Raw genomic sequence first — 17,287 nt, forward strand, 5'->3', positions numbered from 1 at the left:
GGTGCGTGTTGACCAGGCCCTCCTGGGGGCGCCAGTGCTGGGGATGTGGAGAACCCCAGGGGGACATTCTGCACCCCGGAGGCCCGGGCTTCAGAGGTTTCCTGTGTGATGTGGGGTGGCGCCTGGTCTGTTCTGGACTTTGGACCCCCTGTCTGTGCTGGGGGTGGGGGCAGAACTCAGAGTGACTGCTGCTCTGGAGCTTGTGGTTTGCAGACGGGAGCCAGGCCTCGGCACCAGCACCAGGGGATTCTGGGTGGAGAAGAGGGTGCGGCTCAGCTGTCCCCCGTGGGGTGCATGCTGATCTCGTCTCTCTGAGGCGCCTCTGCTCGGGGGTTCGGGTTTATTTCGTGGACGCCCTGCTTTCCGGCCGAGTTCTGTTCACGCCAGACTCGCCGAATGAATAACCAGACGGGAACAGGCTTCTCGCAGGTCGGTGGCTGGAAAGTCTTGTGCAGTAAAACCTCGGGGAACGGACTAGTTCGGGCGAGGGCGTGGCCATTAGAGCAGAAAGTCCGTTACATAATAAAGCAGGTTTTCTGAATGTATATGTTAAAAAAATTGACAAATTAATTGGTTTAATGTTTTTACTTATGTAGACACATTTGTGTAATTAAAATTATGTAGAGAAAGTTTAATTGCACAGAAGAGTTTTCTACATGTGCTACTGAGATTTTAAATTTATAGCGAATAGGCCTAGGAAATGTGAGCGTCAGGGCCCATAAACCCGTGGTCAGCAAACTGCGCCTTGCGAGCCACATGCGGCTCTTTGGCCCCTTGAGTGTGGCTCTCCCTAAGCCTTAGGAGCACCCTAATTAAGCTAATAACAATGTACCTACCTATATAGTTTAAGTTTAAAAAATTTGGCTCTCAAAAGAAATTTCAATCGTTGTACTGTTGATATTTGGCTCTGTTGACTAACGAGTTTGCCGACCACTGCCATAAACAAATGCACAGGCTGGGGGGCAGGGCAGGGGGCAGCACCTGCTAACCCGCTGAGGGTCAGGAGACAGCACGGCTGCAGGTGACGCAGGGCGGCCACGTGCTAGTCGGTCCTGAACACTGTTTGCCCGTGGTGGCTCTTGGATTTAAATATGTAGACTATAGTTGTAGATAAGTAATATTTACTTTTGTTGGCAAAATTACCACAGAGCTTTTTCCAACATATGGCCTAGTTGCTAAAATTTGTTAAAAATAACAGTGTGCTGCCCTAGCCAGCTGGCTTAGAGGTTAGAGCAGGGGTCCTCAAACTTTTTAAACAGGGGGCCAGTTCACTGTCCCTCAGACCGTTGGAGGGCCGGACTATAGTTTAAAAAAAAAACTATGAACAAATTCCTATGCACACTGCACATACTTATTTTGAAGTAAAAAAACAAAACGGGAACAAATACAATATTTGTATTTGCATGTGGCCCGCGGGCCGTAGTTTGAGGACCCCTGGGTTAGAGCGTCCGCGGGCCCTCGGACTGAAGGGTCTGGGATTGGATTCCGTCAAGGGCACGTATCTCGGTTGCAGGCTCAATCCCTGGCGCCCGCCTGGGCGTGTGAGGGAGGCAACTGATGGATGTGTCTCTTTCATATCGATGCTTCTCTCTCTGTCTCTCCCCCTCCCTGCCACGCTCCCTAAAAATCAAAGGAAAAATATCCCGGGGCGAGTATAACAAACAAACAAAAGCATGACCTTTGCTCTGAGACACCCTAATCCAGTGATGGCGAACCTTTTGAGCTCGGCGTGTCAGCATTTTGAAAAACCCTAACTTAACTCTGGTGCCGTGTCACATATAGAAATATTTTGATATTTGCAACCATAGTAAAACAAAGACTTATATTTTTGATATTTATTTTATATATTTAAATGCCATTTAACAAAGAAAAATCAACCAAAAAAATGAGTTTGCGTGTCACCTCTGACACGTGTGTCATAGGTTTGCCATCACTTCCCTGATCTATTCACAAGTTTTAACAAAGGGCTTGATGAGGAAAAAAAGTGTACCTTTCAACTCTGAAAACACCTCACTTAAAAAATAACAAATAACAGTGAATTAATAACAAAAATCTAACCTGTTAATTATAAGCAAATCGTGGTTAAAAGCATTTTAAAATTAACTGGATGTTAATGTTCACATATGATGCACAGACTGGAAATTTTGACCATTAAATCTGGTTTGTTAAATTGAGGTCCGCAAAACCGAGGGTTTACTGTGGCAACGTTGCGGCCTCACCAGAGCTCTCCTCTGCGGGGCCCCGCGGTGGGACTGGCCCGCTGTCTACGGTCACCACGGGGCTGCCTGGGGCGCCGGGGCTGGGGGGGCGCGGGGCTGGGGGGCCCGCAGAGACCGCCCGTCGCGGGCACCCTCTCCACGGACGCGCCGGAGGATAAGCGAGGGAAGAGCGTTCCGAGTGGTAAAATGGGGTTTTATTCCAGGATGAGCACACGCCCGCCAGTTCTTCCTCCCTCCCACAGACCCACGGAGACGGCCGAGTGTGACCACGTCGGGCCCCGGTGGTTTGAAGCCAGCACTTCCATCCTTCCCACAAACCAGGACGTGGCACCTTACACCCTTTGCTGGAGACCTTCTGGTGGAGCACCGCTCCCGCCGCTCCGATGACTCCAAAGCCCAGCCCTGCAGCGGCTCGGCTACACCTCTGCTGATCGGCCGGCCGGCCGCCCGCGCCGGGGCCAACGTTCAGGCGTGAAGAGCTTCGGCGGGCCAGGCGGCGGGGAGGGTGCACAGCGGCACGTGTGGAGGCAGGCGAGTGGAGGTGGCATGCAGGTGACAGGGTGAGCCCGTGGGAGGGGCCGGACACTGCGCACCCCTGACGCACAGGCCTGTCTTTATGTGCGACAGAATGACACGCGCACGGGCACCCCGGGGCGTCTGGGGGGGCGCCTACGGCATCCACGGGGCTGCCCGCAGGCGGCGGGTGGGCACCCAGCCTCTTGGGTCAGGAGGCGCCGCCCGAACAGGCCACCTTTCCTCCAGCGTTCCTGTCCCCAAGCACACAGGACAGACTCGGAGGGGAGGCAACACTTTGTCTTTTATGGTTTTTTTTTTTAAACCAAATGGCATCTGAACAGACTTGACAACATATGGGGAGGGAAGGCCAGGGTTAAGGGCACGTGTGGATGGACGGGAGAATCTAAGCCGGACCCAGGCAGCTGGTGGGAGAGCTTTTATTTGTGTATTTTCCTGTTTCAGTACGTGGTGGTGGCTGTTTTCCCCTCGGCGTTTTGAAATATCTCCCTAAAGTCTGAGCCCACTCAGGAGAGAGCGGTTAGTTGCTTCCGATCCGTTTCTCCCTCCAAACAAGCAGGGAGCTGACAACCCACGGGAGGAAGCAAAGCAAAACCAAGGATAACAAACAAACAAGCACAGAGAAGCAACCCGGGGCCGCAGACCATGTCAGGTAAAAACCATAGAAAAATACGATTAATTCCGGGAGGCTAACCGCGAGCGCAGGGTTGGCAGAGGAGCAGGCGGCGGAGGGAGACTGTCGGGCATTGTGCTCTGGGGTGCCCATGGTGTGGCTACTCAGACAGCATGTGTGCCTGGCGGGTGGGCATGCCAGGCGGGTGGGGCTCTATGCCTCCTCCAGACGCGCCAACACGGCCAACTTCTTCTCTGCCCTCGTCCTGACCTGGTTCCTGGGGCGCCTGGGACGCACCTGCCGCGGTGTGGCCAGCAGGAGGCATGCGTGAGGGTCCCGGGCTCCTGGGGGCGCGCGGGAGGGAGGAGGCATCTCCCCTCGGGAAGGAGCTGGTTTCGGAAGCAGCACTGCCTTCAGGGCCCCAGACGCACGTGCTACAGAAGGGAGACGCACCGCCCCACCCAGCGCCTCGGGAGCGGGGGCGGGGTCCCCGGTCCAACCCTGGTCCAGGGAGAACCACACTGCGGGGGGCTGCCGGGCGCTCAGTCCTCCTCCTCCTCCTCCTCCTTCGCCGGGGTCGTGAGAGGTTTGTCCTCGACCCTGAAGCATTCCGCGAAGAAGTTGACGATGGCGCCGTAGAGGTGCTGCTGGAGGCGCTCGCTGTGGAAGTAATGGCTTTCGTCCGGGTAGATCTGCAAAGAGGGCGGGAAGTGAGCGGCTGCGCACCCTCCCCGGGGAGGGCGGCCGCAGGCGAGGTGCAGCCTCACACAGCGGGCGCAGCAGGTCCGCGTGAGCCTGCAAGTGAGTGTCCTACCCGATTCAGTGCCTCCTCCCCCGGAGGCCCAGCCAGACGCAGGGGCACCTGGCGGCGACCGAGTAGGAGGACCTTTGTTCAGCGGACTCCGCCCGGTCTGGAACCTGCAGCATGAATCCATGCGCAGGACCCGCGCAGGGGCCGCAGCTGGGACGCGACCGAGCTCTCTGCAACCGAGTTACAGCTTTCTCTCTCTAGCTTTCTTGGGCCGCCATCTGCCTGGGCCTCCTGGCTCACACTCCCCGCGCGGCCGTGGGCAGGGAAGTTCCCGGTTGTGTCAAGTGGAGATGCACCAGATAGAATCGAGCTGTAAAGTTGCACGGGACTTAAACGGGGAGCTCTCAGCACAAGGCCTGGACCGTGGGAACGCAAGAATGCTGGCAGGGAGTCTATTGCCAGGTGTAATGATACCTCCCGTGCCCTAGGGGCGCTGCGCCACTTCCACAGAAAGGTACCTGTCCCAATGGAGTTCAAAGCCGAGCTAAAAGGCCCTTTCCACACACCTGCGTTTGGGATATGTCTTTGAAGGGTGACATTCACTTCATTTTAGAGAATTTTTCAATGCTGTCGCTGAGCTATTATGTAGGGTGCCCCAAAATGTATACACACACTTTGAATAATTATAAAGGTGGTGTTCATGAAAATAGATTTCATTTTCAAAATTGAGCTACCAGCTGTTAAAGTGTGTATGCATATTTTGGGGACACCTGTATGTGTGTTAAACTTCAAGCAGCACAAGAGGGAAAAGAAACTTGTAGGAAGTGTGGCCCCTCCTGCCTGGGGCCCAGCACCGACCCCCCCCCCCCCCCCCCCCCCCCGTCCTCACTGTCACAGATTCACTGAGCACCTGCTACGGCGCTTGTTGTGCCTGGAGGTTGCCATTGCTGGTGGGTTCCCTCTCCTCGACCTGAGTGGGGTCTGGAGGAGTCCTGCTCAGCCCCTGCTGACGTGGCAGCCTCTGCCTGGGGTGTGCCCACCTTAGCCCCTGAGACCGGCCTGCCATCGGCCATGCCTGCATCCCGTGGGTAGAGCCTGTTGTGATAACTGCAGAAGGAAGCACACAGGTGCACTGACCACGGCCTCCCTCCCCAGTCATCACACCTGAGCCAGACACCTGAGCAGGAAGCGCTCCCTGAACCCAGCCAGGTGCCCCTCACAGGCCAGCGATGTGGGAGGCCAGGGGCTGGAGACCCAGGCAGGTGAAGGTCAGTGCCAGGTGCTCTCTGAGGGACAGGTGTTGAGGACGTCTCCCACCAAGTAGTGGACCCCAAGGGACGTCGGGGTCATGCCTGTTTTTCCAAAGGCCCCGTGGCCAGGCAGGAGGTGGAGGAAGTGTCCCGAGCAGCAGTGGCATTGCTCTCGAAAAAGCTGGGCTGCACGTTGGGCTGACGACAGGAGGAGGCTGGGTGGGTTCTCGGGAGGGTGGGGTCTTTAACGACGGCCTGGACACAGGCCATCCCGGAGCCCCGGCTGGTGTTTGGTGAGTACGCGTTGCCTAGAGGGTGGAGGGCGGGAGAAGCTCAGGACCCATCCACGCTGCTCTCATCTACGCGGTGTTGCAGCCCCCGTCCCACACGCCAGGGACACGGCGCCCTCACTGTTGGGGTGGCTGCTGCTCGGCCCTGCTCATCGCACAGGGTGGAGGTGGGGGGGGGGGGGGAGGGGAGGTCTGAGGAGTTTAAGTACAGCCCGAATGCAGGACAGAACTATCATAATTACTAGGAAAAGAAACCCATGTAGCTTTGTCTGTGGGACATTCCTGCCCACGCTGACAGCCTTGCACAGGTCTCGGCAGTGCAAGGCCACACTCCATCCACACTGTCGGTCACTGGCGGTCCCTTCTCGGCGGAAGGGCGGTCCCCCAAGCGCAGCCTACCTGCAGGCTGTAGTTGGCCTTCGCCTTGATCAGCTGTGTGATGAGCTCTGCTGTGTGCTGGAAGTGGATTTTTTCTGTGGGAAAAGAAAGGAGGAGAGAGCTGACTGGAGAATCGAAGATGGCGGCATAGGTAAACACCGGAGACTGCCGCCGTGGACAACCACTTCAAAAATACAACTAAAAGTCGGAGCGGACATCAACCAGAACCACGGGAAGGCTGGCTGAGGAGAGTCTCTTCAACTAGAAGCAAAAACAACAGCATTCCGACACTCAGCGGAGGCGCAGTGTGGAAAATTTAAAGGTACGGCGGTGCGGTGGTGAGGGTGCGCGCGCAAAGCGGGCTGGCGGCTGAGGACGAGATTGTCGTTTTCAATCAGGAGCGAGTCTCAGACTCTGGGCTACAGATCCGGGCGAGTCTCTAGGGACCCAGACTCAAACGGGAGAAGCGGGACTGTCTGGCTACGGCCCCTCCGAGGTTTGCAGCGATTGCTGGGACAGAGAGGCAGAGCCCCTGGGGACGGACTGAGAGCGGCCATAGCTGCTCCCTCCCCCCGCCCTGTTGAGCCGGCCCCGCCCAAACCCTGCGCACAGCCATTTGCCGATCGCCTCAGGCAAGGGCTGGACTAGCGCCTCCCCTGAGGACTGAAGTTTTCCCACAGCTGATTTCCACAGCCAGTCGGCCTGGTGGTCAAATCCCTCTAGTGTTAACTACAACAATTAAGGCTTGGCTAGAACAAGACTGCGCACAGAGACCACAAGGGGGTGCACCAAGAAAGCATAAAAGATGCGGAGACAAAAAAACATGACAGAAATGGAGGATATGGAGCTAAGAATCGCAATTTTGAGGGCTTGCCATAAATTTGTGCAGAGCCTCACGAAAACTAATGAGACCCTCGATGCTACGATAAAGAAATTAGAAAGTAAGCATACACGGACTGAAATAAAGAATATTATACCCAATAGCAGACCAGAGGAGCACAAGAATCAAACCAAAGATTCGACAAAAAACACCCAATTGGAAAAGCAAAATGAAAAAAGAATCCGAAAGTGTGAAGATAGTGTAAGGAGCCTCTGGGACAGCTTTAAGCGGACTAATATCAGAGTCATTGGAGTGCCAGAAGATGAGAGACAGCAAGATATTGAAAACCTATTTCAAGAAATAATGGCAGAAAACTTCCCCCACCTGGAGAAAGAAATGGACTTACAGGTCCAAGAAGCGCAGAGAACCCCAAACAAAAGGAATCCAAAGAGGACCACACCAAGACACATCATCATTAAAATGCCAAGAGCAAAAGACAAAGAGAAAATCTTAAAAGCAGCAAGAGAAAGAGGCTCAATTACCTACAAGGGAATACCCATACGACTGTCAGCTGATTTCTCAACAGAAACTTTGCAGGCCAGAAGGGAATGGCAAGAAATATTCAAAGTGCTGAATACCAAGAACCTACAACCAAGATTACTTTATCCAGCAAAGCTATCATTCAGAATTGAAGGTCAGATAAAGAGCTTCACAGATAAGGAAAAACTAAAGGAGTTCATCACCGCCAAACCAGTATTATATGAAATGCTGAAAGGTATCCTTTAAGAAGAGGAAGAAGAAGAAAAAGGTAAAGATACAAATTATGAACAACAAATATGCATCTATCAACAAATGAATCTAAGAATCAAGTGAATAAATAACCTGATGTACAGAATGAACTGGTGACTATAATGAATCAGGGACATAGAAAGGGAATGGACTGACTATTCTTGGGGGAAAAGGGGTGTGGGAGATGCGGGAAGTGACTGGACAAAAATCATGCACCTATGGATGAACTCAGTGGGTGGGGAGTGAGGGTGGAGGGTGGGGTGGGAGCTGGAAGGAGGGGAGTTATGGGGGGAAAAAAGAGGAACAAATGTAATAATCTGAACAATAAAGATTTAAAAAAAAAAAAAAAAAAAAAAAAAAAAAAAAAAAAAAAAAGAAAGGAGGAAAGGGTTTGTCTAAACCCGTCACACCAGCAGGGGTGCTGCTCTCACATCCACAGGGAGGGACTCCTCGGTGCTCACCATCGGCCGTCGCGTGGATGATCAGAAACTGCTGCCCTTCCAGCGCCGACACCCGGTGGGCCACCTTGGTCATCTGCACGCAGGGCGAGGGGACAGTTAGTGGCCAGCGCGGGGTGTGTGTATGTGGGGGAGACCCCGAGGATTAAGGACCAGGCTCGGAAGCAGGGTCCAGGACGAGGCTTTCTGTCCGCGGTGAAAACACAGCACCTCAGGGAGCCCCCCTTCCCTCCCGTGCACCCCTCAGATGGAGACAGACAGGAATGGAGACAGAGATGGAGGAGCGCTGGCTCAGGGGAGGTGACATTGGGGCCACCAGGAGCTCAGCTCTCTTGTCCTTGCTAAACGTCCTGCCCTGCAGCCCGAGCCTGGCCTCTCGCTGCGCCTGGTGAAGGAGGGCCGTGTGCCGTCCCCACCGTCCCTGAGCGGCTGTGGCGGCAGGAGTTCCCTGTCCCTGGCACCAGCTTTGGGTGCAGGGAGCCAGGCATGTGCACCCAACACCTAAGGACCATGGACAGATCCTCCATCAAAGACTCTCCCACTTTGTTCCTGGGCCCTAAGTTCCAGAGTCAGAAATGCACCCACCCGAGGGGGTCACCTCCTTTCACAGAATGTACGGGGCGGGGGCGGCCTTCCCGATGGGAGGAGAGGACAGGAGGCTGGAGGGAGCGTGGGTTCCGGTTGGGGGGGGGGGGCGGGTGGGAGGGGAGGGAGACAGGACAGAGAAGAGGTGAGGAATTCATCAACTTCCCCGTGTGGCCAAGCGGCAGCTGTGCGGAACCTACCTCATACGCTCTGTTGTCGAGTCCGTAGAGGCCCAAGTACCGCTCGGAAAATGCCGACGCTGGTGGGTACGAGCAGAGGGAGAGAGGGTCACCCCCTGCCCGGAGCCCGAACTTGGGGCCCTGGTGGAGCACGCTCACCTCCTCTTCCTGGCAAACGTTTGTCTTACAAAAACCAAACTCAATCTCTTGGCTCTTTTTTATTTATTTTTTATATTTCTGGAGCTTTTATTTTACTTTTTAAATCTTTATTGTGGAAAGTATTATATGTGGACCCCTTGGACCTTTATACGGAAATCAGATGGTACCGTAGCGACGTTTAAGCGTGCTGGTGCTGGGGTGGTGTCAGGCAGGAAGGCAGAAGCTTAATGATGTGGCGCCTAGTGAGTCTGACTCCTAAGCCCAGTCCAGCCCCGGACAGGACAAGACAGCGCCATTCCCATCGGGTGCACTCGCACCTGGTCTCGGCCTGTCTGCTCTGTCCCGAACCCTGGCCCGGCCCAGGCTCCATCAGCCAAGTGCTCCGAAGAGCATCTACAGGTTTCGGGGACGCGCTCGGTCAGCAACAGAGACCACGCCCCGCCGCGGGCATGGGGACGAGCCAGGTGCAGAGGCTGCACTTGTGGGTTGGATCAGGACATTTGAAACGGTGCGATCACAAATCTGAAGAAGCCTCCTTGAGTTTGAGACGTTAAAATATGCTCCATGTGTTCCCGGGGGAAACCAACATAAAGATTCACATTCGAATTGTGAGGTCTCGGGTGATGGCAAGTGGGCATTTGCACGAGAACTCGGTACAGGTCAGCGCTGAGCCTTTGGCTGCTGGATGCACCGAGGTGCTGGGCCTCTGTGGGCCCCGGGTGTGGGCGAGGGCATGGGGAGCGTGCAGCGTGGGCACTTTAGAAAGGGGGTTAATGCCACAAAGCCGTTCACATTCAAAGGGAAGGGCTGGTTGGCCTGAGGGGAGCAAAGGGGGGAGCCTCAACCCCCCAAACTGGCACGGGGCAGCCGTCTGGCTCCCACACCTGGGAGGTCTGCTCTCTGTCTGGTCCCCGCAGCAAGTTATCCTGACACCCATCCCTGTCTCTGGCTCCTGCCAGCGACAAAGCCACTCTCTGCAGGGACAGGCGCTGGCTCAGCGCCCACGCTGCCCGGAGGAAGGCGGGCAGAGGGCAGAGTGGAGCTGAGCCCTCAGGGCTGCACCGCTTATACCTGCAGCCTCCTGCACTGCCCGTCTGCCCACCAGATCCCCCGGGACACGGAGCCCATGTGGGACCCCACCCGAGGCTGGGAGCAGAGGCAGAGCAGTGTGAGGGTCTCAGCACCCCCTCTCGCTGGCTCGCCTGGGTTTCCTGCTCCCACTGCTGCCAGGGTGAGAGCCAGGGCTGGTCGAGTGGTTTACGGCACCAGGACAAGGGGTGTGAGCCTCCCTGTCTCTGAGCTTCGCCATGAGCCCTACAACCCGTGTAGCTTATGACCCACGGCGGGTGCCCGAGGCAGGGGCTGGTGGGGTGCAAAGCTGAAGGGAAGGTGGTGGGGTCACGGGAGGGGTTGGTGGTGTGGGCAGCAAGAGCATTACCGTAGAGCTTGAAGTCCGTTATTGGAGAAAGAGCAGAGCCGCAGGTGAACATCTGACCCTGGTTTTCACCCTTCGCTGGGAGGATGTAAGTGCTCAGGTACCCACCGTAGTCCTGGAGAGAAGGACAGTTAAGTGGGGGTAAATGTCCGTAACTCAGCCATGAAAACACTGAGACATTAGCCACTCAAGTAACCATTTTCATGTAGCTGCTTAGAAAAAAAACTCAACTTCAAATATTTTTCAGGGTCCGGCCGGCATGGCTCAGTGGTTGAGCATTGACCTATAAACCAGAAGGTCACGGTTTGATTCCCGATCAGGGCATATGCTGGCATTGTGGGCTAGATCTCCAGTAGGGGGCGTGCAGGAGGCAGCCAATCAATGATTCTCTCTCATCATAGATGTTTCTATCTCTCTCCCTCTCCTTTCCTCTCTAATATCAATAAAAATATATTAAAATTTTTTCCAGGGAGGCAAAAATTAAAAGCAAATACGTGCCCATCTACATATGACAGGATGCAAGGCTTGGCCCCTTTGGGGCCTGAGTGTCGAGTCCTGTGAAGGTAGTGTGGGTGGGTGTGGTATAGGTTACAGAGGGCTGTGTGGGCTCAGGGCTGTGATCGGGTCCTTCCCATCAGAGCGCCTTTTACCGTGTTTCTTACCAACTCCTTGTCTACTGGCAAAGCCAATCCACTCTGTGATTTTCTGTGGTTCTGAGGGAGGGCGGGCCAGCACCGGGTCTAAGGGCAGCCGTGAGACAGACACCCACATGTGTCCTGCACAGGGTCATTCCTTGAATTCTGATATTGTCCTTGCCTTGGGGTTGACATGAAAGACCCTGGCTTCCATGTGTGCCTCCCAGAGAGAGCAAAACGGGACACTATCACCTGCCCGGGTGCCTACAGACTCCTTGCTCAGATGTGCTCTGTTCCCAGACCCAGAGGGAGGGACACAGATGTGATGTTCTGATGAGCAAAGGTGGGAGGGAGACAAAGGCCAAGAGACCAGGGTATGGGGAGAACTGTTAAAGGTGCTTGTGCATGAGTGTGCGAGTGTGCATGAGTGTGTGTATGAGTGTGTGTTTGCATGTAAGTGGGTGTGTGAGTGTATGTGAACATGTGTTTGTAGATGAATGTGTGCATGAGTGTGCATGTGTGTATGAGTGTACATGAGCATGTATTTGTATATGAGTGTGAGTGTGTGTACAAGTGTGTGTTTCTGTGAGTGTGTTTGTGTATGTGTGTGCATGGCCATGTGTTTGTGTATGAGTGTGTGATTATGCGTGAGTGTATGAGTATGTGTAATTGTGAATGTGAGTGTGTATGGTTGTGTTTGTGTGAGTGTGTGTGAGTGTGTGTGAGCATATGGGTACTGGTGTGGGAGGGTGGGTGTTGAGAACCTACATTTCTGCTGGAGAATCTGTATGAAGCCCGTGCCCTGCCCACCTCCCTACAGAATGCACTATTGATGGCCTGAATGTGTAAGCTTGTCATCTATCTACACTAATAAAAGAGAAACATGCAAGTTGGTATCACACTGCTACGCCCACTAGCCAATCAGAGAAACTATGCAAATTAACCCAACAAAGATGGCAGTTAATTTGCATACGCAGGCACGAAGCAAAGACTGAAGGCTCGGCTGGAGTGAAGACTGAAGTCTGAAGACCGAAGACTGAATGAAGAGGCTTGGCTTCTCCGCTGTGGCCACAGTAGAGTAGCCAAGCCTTGCTGCGGCCGCAGCGGAGAAGCCATGCCTCGATGCGGCCGGACCAAAGGCCTGGGTCCCGGGTGCCAGAGGAAAACTGGTGCCAGCAGCCAGGGGAAGGAAGGCCTATTGCATGAATTTTTGTGCAACAGGCCTCTAGTATATATATAAAAGGCTAATATGCTAAGTGTTTATCCGGGTAATGATGTCACATAGCAATGCCCGGCTTCCTCTTCCTAGCGACTAGCCTCCTTGCAGTTTCTTTAGCCCAGGAACATGACTTCCTTTATAGCCAGGTGGAAACATTTTATACTTTAACCAAATGTCTGTGGAGCATTTTCCCATGCCTCATCTCATTTGATCCTCACAGAAGTCCTGGAGTAGGTAGATAGGAGACTTGGTGGAATCCTGTTTTCTTTTCATTAGCCGGAAAATGGAGCTTTAGAAAGCTTAGAAACTTGACCCAACTGAAAAGAAGTAAGAAATGGTGGACCTTGAAAATGACTTCAGGTTTTCTCACTGCTTAGAATATAGTCAAACACTGCTGCAGTTAAATATTTTATCCTTTGTTCTCCCTGCGTGATCTACAATAATAATCTGCTTCGTGTTGATATTTACTGCTGTGTTGCTGACAATTACCTGAAAGAGAAGTTGGGGTGCTTCACTGGGCTGGAAAAAGTTTAGCTAAATCAGAAAGCAGGTCTAATTAAGCAAGTTTATTCTATATCTATAAAAGGCTAAGTTGATGCGCACATGCGTGATACATATAAAGCTCTCGCTGGCGCCAATTGCACATGTGTGTTTCGATCTGTCATTATCGATCGTGAATTTGGTTGACACTTCTATTATAGAGAGAGGGCAAATAGCAATATTAAAGTATTTCTTCTGATTAATTTCCTTTCAATGTGCAGGAATTCATGCACTGGGCCACTAGTCTATACTAATAAAAGTGTAATATGCTAATTAGACCAGGAGACCTTCTGGGAGACCCTCCGGACATCCTTCTGGACAAAGCCATGGTGGTGGGGCCGAGGCAGAGGCGGTTAGGGGCGATCAGGCCAGCAGGGGAGGGCAGTTGGGGGTGATCAGGCCAGCATACAGAGTGGTTAAGGGTGATCAGGCAGGCAGGCAGGTGAGCGGTTAGGAGCCAGCAGTCCCAGCTTGCGAGAGGGATGTCCGACTGCCGGTTTAGGCCCCATCGCTAAACCAGCAATTGGACATCCCCCGAGGGGTTCCAGATTGGAGAGGGTGCAGGCTGGGCTGAGGGACACCCCCCCCCTGCTGTGCACAAATTTCGTGCACCAGGCCACTAGTATTATATATAAAAGTGTTCCTTCAATGGGAGAGGAATATCTTGTCTGGATGGCAGTAGATCTTTTTGGTTTCTGCCCAATATTATGTATTGTCAGTGGAACCTATATCCTCAAGCCATTCTGCAGTTCGGTTCTTAACAAGCACAGCCGCCCTCAGTGCTGGGAGGCACTGGCAGCGGGGACGGCCTCCCTGCCAGGCAGACCTTCTGGAGACAGCTCTGCCGTGTCTTCCAGAACCAAACACTCGCACCACGTGACCCAGCACTTGCCAGCTTGGGTATTTACCCAAAGGAGTTGCAAAAATAAGTCCACACAACCTGCACAGAGCTGTTCACAGCAGCCTTTTCCTAATGCTAAACCAGGATGTCCTCAGCAGGTGATGGGCAAATGAGCGGGTCTGTCCTGGGCGTGGCATGTTACTCAGCACTGAAAAAAAAACGAGTGATGGTGCCCTGAAAAGACAGGGAGAAGCCCGAAACGTGCTTTCCTCAGCCCGGCTTGGAGCCAAACTGCCCTGACTTCTCAGGGCTGTGAGAACTCATGTGGCTTTTGCATCTTCATTGGATTATAATTAGCAGAATAAGCCAGTCAGAGAAAGACAAGTATCACATGACCTCACTCACATGTGGAATCTAATGTACAACATAAACTGATGAACAAAAATAGATCCAGAGACATGGAAGCAGGGAACTGAGTGCGGAATCTCGGAGGGAAGGCGGGGGAGGGTGGGTGGGTGGAAGGTGAGCAAACAAAGACCTTGTATGCACATATGCATGGCCCATGGACACAGACAGTAGGGTGGTGAGGGCCTGGGGTGGGGGGCAGGAGGCGGGCTGGGAGAGATCAATGGGGGATAAAAGAAATATATGTACTACTTTCAACAATAAAGATTAAAAAAATAAAAGATTGTAATTTGAATATAGTGAGTCCCCCACATTATTGGTGGAAAGATGATGTCTGCATGTTTATTCTCTGGCTTGGCTGAAGTTTGATACCCTTTTCAAGTCTAGTTGAGAGCAAGAACATGGAGGCCGGTGCCCAAGGCAATGGCCGGCCGCAGCGGCCAGCAGGTGACATTCGGGAAGAGGCACAACCTTGCACAGGAGGAAGGCCACCCCGATGGGGTGAGCAGGAGAGTGGGTGGAGCACAGAGGACTTCAAGGCCATGAAACCCCTCTGGGTGATCACGCGTCTGTCTCAACCAATAGCATGAGCAGCACCGGGCGTGAGCCCTCACACGGACTGTGGGCTCCGGGCGACACGACGTGTCGGTGGAGGTTCACCACTGGAATAAGGTACCCCCTGGGGGGCGTTGACAGTGGGGGGACCTCTGCACCTTACTCCCAGTTTAGCTGTGAGCCGAGAACTGCTTCAGAAGATAAAGCCTGCGGAGTGGACTTTTCCCCGAGAGCCCCATGGCCCACCAGGGTCTGCTGAGAGCAGCGTCCCGCGGGGTGTCTGTCCACAGCCAGAGTTCACAGATCCCAGCGGCAGTGGCCCCTCCCCGCTCCCAGGACCCCGGAGAGCCCCCAGCTCCACCCTCTCACGAGTACAGAAGTGCTCACAGCTCCAGACCCGAGACGTTCCCGGTGAACCTGAGCCCTGCCTTGGGGTGGGGCGTGGAGGTCCCTGCCCTGAATGTCAGGGTTGATCAGGAAAAGGACAGTGCGGCTCACCTGCCCAAACACGGCCACGCGTGTCCTGTCGATGTACGATTCCTTCAGCATCGTCCTGCGGAGCGGAGAGGAGGCGGGTTAGTCTCAGCGTGGTGGCGCCGGCATCGCCGGGTCCAGGGCATGCCTCTGGCCATTGCCCGCGTGGCAGTCTGTGCATGTGCCACCTCGGGGGTCTTGTGAGGCCTCTGGAGGGCGTCTGGGTCCCTGAGCTTGCCGGAGCCCTGAGTGCAGAGCCGCCAGGCCCGGGGCTCCAGGCCCCAGGGGTCCCTGCCCTCTTGTGTCACCTTCACTCAGACCACGTGACTCCCAACCACCCCAACGCTGGGAGGGGCTCCTGGGTCACCAGAGTCAAAGGGGGCTCCAGCTCTGTGTGCAGGGCTGGGGGTCAGGGCGCTGGGCTCCCCGCACCTGAGGTGTCCTCTGTTCCCAGCTCCTGGGAGGGGGTCCCCGCCTTGTGCTTCCTTTAGTCACTGCTCCTCTATTACCAGTTTGAGTGTTTCTAGCATCCTCCTCGTCTGCTTCCCCTCCTGCCCCTCCACGGCCCCCGCCTGTGCCCAGCATGACCCCAGCCTTTGCTCCCAAAACATTCTGTTTGGAATGGGCATCCCCATTACCTGCTGGCAAAGCCCTGCCCATCCTTGGGGTGAGGTCTGGCCCCCAGGAGCCCGTCCACTGCCTCCTCTGTCTGACCCAGCTTGTGCGTCTGAGGCTGTGCCCACGCCAGCTGTTCCCATGGACGCCCCCTTCCCTAGCTCAGTGGCTGGGCCTGTGAAGGGACTTTGCGATTGTCACCTGAGGAGGACAGTGCCACATGGGCCTCAGGATGAAAGCAGGATGGGGAGGATGATGGGGGAACCGTGGGACGATCGGGAGCTGTGTGCTGGCCTGGCCTTGTGGTTGCTTGAATGAAAGGGCTCTCTCTCTGATGCATGAAAGCACAGACCTGAACCCTAAACAGAGCTTAGCAGAGTTTTCTTGGACTTGAACTATTGGGGCCTCAGCTTCTGAAAAGCCTGCATGCTTATGGTGGTCATGACTGTGCGGTGGCCATGGGTGTGTGGTGGCCGTGGGTGTGCAGTGTCCGTGGCTGTGCGGTGGGGTGGCTGTGGGTGTGCGGTATCCGTGGCTGTGCAGTGGGGTGGCCGTGGGTGTGTGGTGGCCGTGTGTGTGTGGTGGCCGTGTGTGTGTGGTGGCCGTGTGTGTGCAGTGTCTGTGGCTTTGCGGTGGGGTGGCTGTGGCTGTGTGGTGGCTGTATGGTGGCCATGGGTGTGCAGTGGCCATGGCTGTGTGGTGGGGTGGCCGTGGGTGTGTAGTGGCCATGGCTGTGCAGTGGGGTGGCTGTGGGTGTGCGGTGGCCGTGGCTGTGTGGTGGCCGTGGCTGTGTGGTGGGGTGGCCGTGGCTGTGCGGTGGGGTGGCCGTGGCTGTGTGGTGGCCGAGGATGCGTGGTGGCCACGTGCTGCTGTCCCTGTGAGCTGTGGGAGTGGGACACTCGACTCTATTGACTGCTTTTCTGCAGCAGGTTCTGCTTTGTTTTTGGACAGATGGCAGATCAATTCATTATTTTTAATAATGAATTTCACACTGCGTGTGAAATGCCTGTTGCCCCCGGTTCCCGAGGCAGACGGGAGCAGGTAGACGCGGCCACACAGCCACGCGGCCGGAGGACATCGTGTCCCTCAGTGACCGCAGAGGCCCCTGTGCTCAGACATGAGGAGGCAGTGGGCGGGTGGAAAGGCACAGATGAGGAGGGACAGTGAGTCAAGGAAACTTCTGTCAGCCCTGCAGGGCAAGCCCCAAGCCACTGACGGAAGTCCACTGTCGCTGTCGCCCAGCCTGGGGTGGCATCTGTGGTGGACACTGCTGGCTGCGGGCCCGGCACCCACCCGCTCACCCCTCCCTCAGCCCAGCCAGGACCACGCAGACCTGCTGCCTCAGGACAACTGCCCACATGTCCCACAGGTTCTGGGTTCTAGAGGGGCAGGAGGTGTAGGGAGAGTTCCTCCTTTCCTTTCTGGAAGTTTCTGGAAGTGGTTCCCTTCTTAACCTGCAGATGGTGAATGGAGAAGCACGCAATGCCGTGCTCCTGGCAGCCATCCTGTGCACACGAGGACAGTCAGCCCAGGATGGGGATGC

The 17,287-nt window shown here is 54.9% G+C and overlaps 1 protein-coding gene across 3 annotated transcripts in view; it reads right to left on the bottom strand.

The window, feature by feature from the left end:
- Window positions 1-2,398: 2,398 nt before the first annotated feature.
- The window catches only part of DPP6 (dipeptidyl peptidase like 6), a 592,252-nt gene continuing 577,363 nt past the window's right edge, over window positions 2,399-17,287 (bottom strand). For all 3 annotated transcript variants that reach the window (XM_070423592.1, XM_070423590.1, XM_070423591.1), the window contains exons 21-26: window positions 15,154-15,208; window positions 10,464-10,575; window positions 8,888-8,946; window positions 8,106-8,178; window positions 6,057-6,130; window positions 2,399-4,058 (exon numbers count right to left, since the gene is read on the bottom strand). In XM_070423592.1, coding sequence (XP_070279693.1) covers window positions 3,909-4,058; window positions 6,057-6,130; window positions 8,106-8,178; window positions 8,888-8,946; window positions 10,464-10,575; window positions 15,154-15,208 — 523 coding nt within the window. In that variant the 3' untranslated portion in view covers window positions 2,399-3,908. The remainder of the gene's footprint in view (window positions 4,059-6,056; window positions 6,131-8,105; window positions 8,179-8,887; window positions 8,947-10,463; window positions 10,576-15,153; window positions 15,209-17,287) is intronic.

This window comes from Myotis yumanensis, unplaced genomic scaffold (assembly GCF_028538775.1).
Source record: "Myotis yumanensis isolate MYYU_CA2020_CCGP unplaced genomic scaffold, mMyoYum1.0.hap1 SCAF_9, whole genome shotgun sequence".
NCBI lineage: Eukaryota > Metazoa > Chordata > Mammalia > Chiroptera > Vespertilionidae > Myotis > Myotis yumanensis.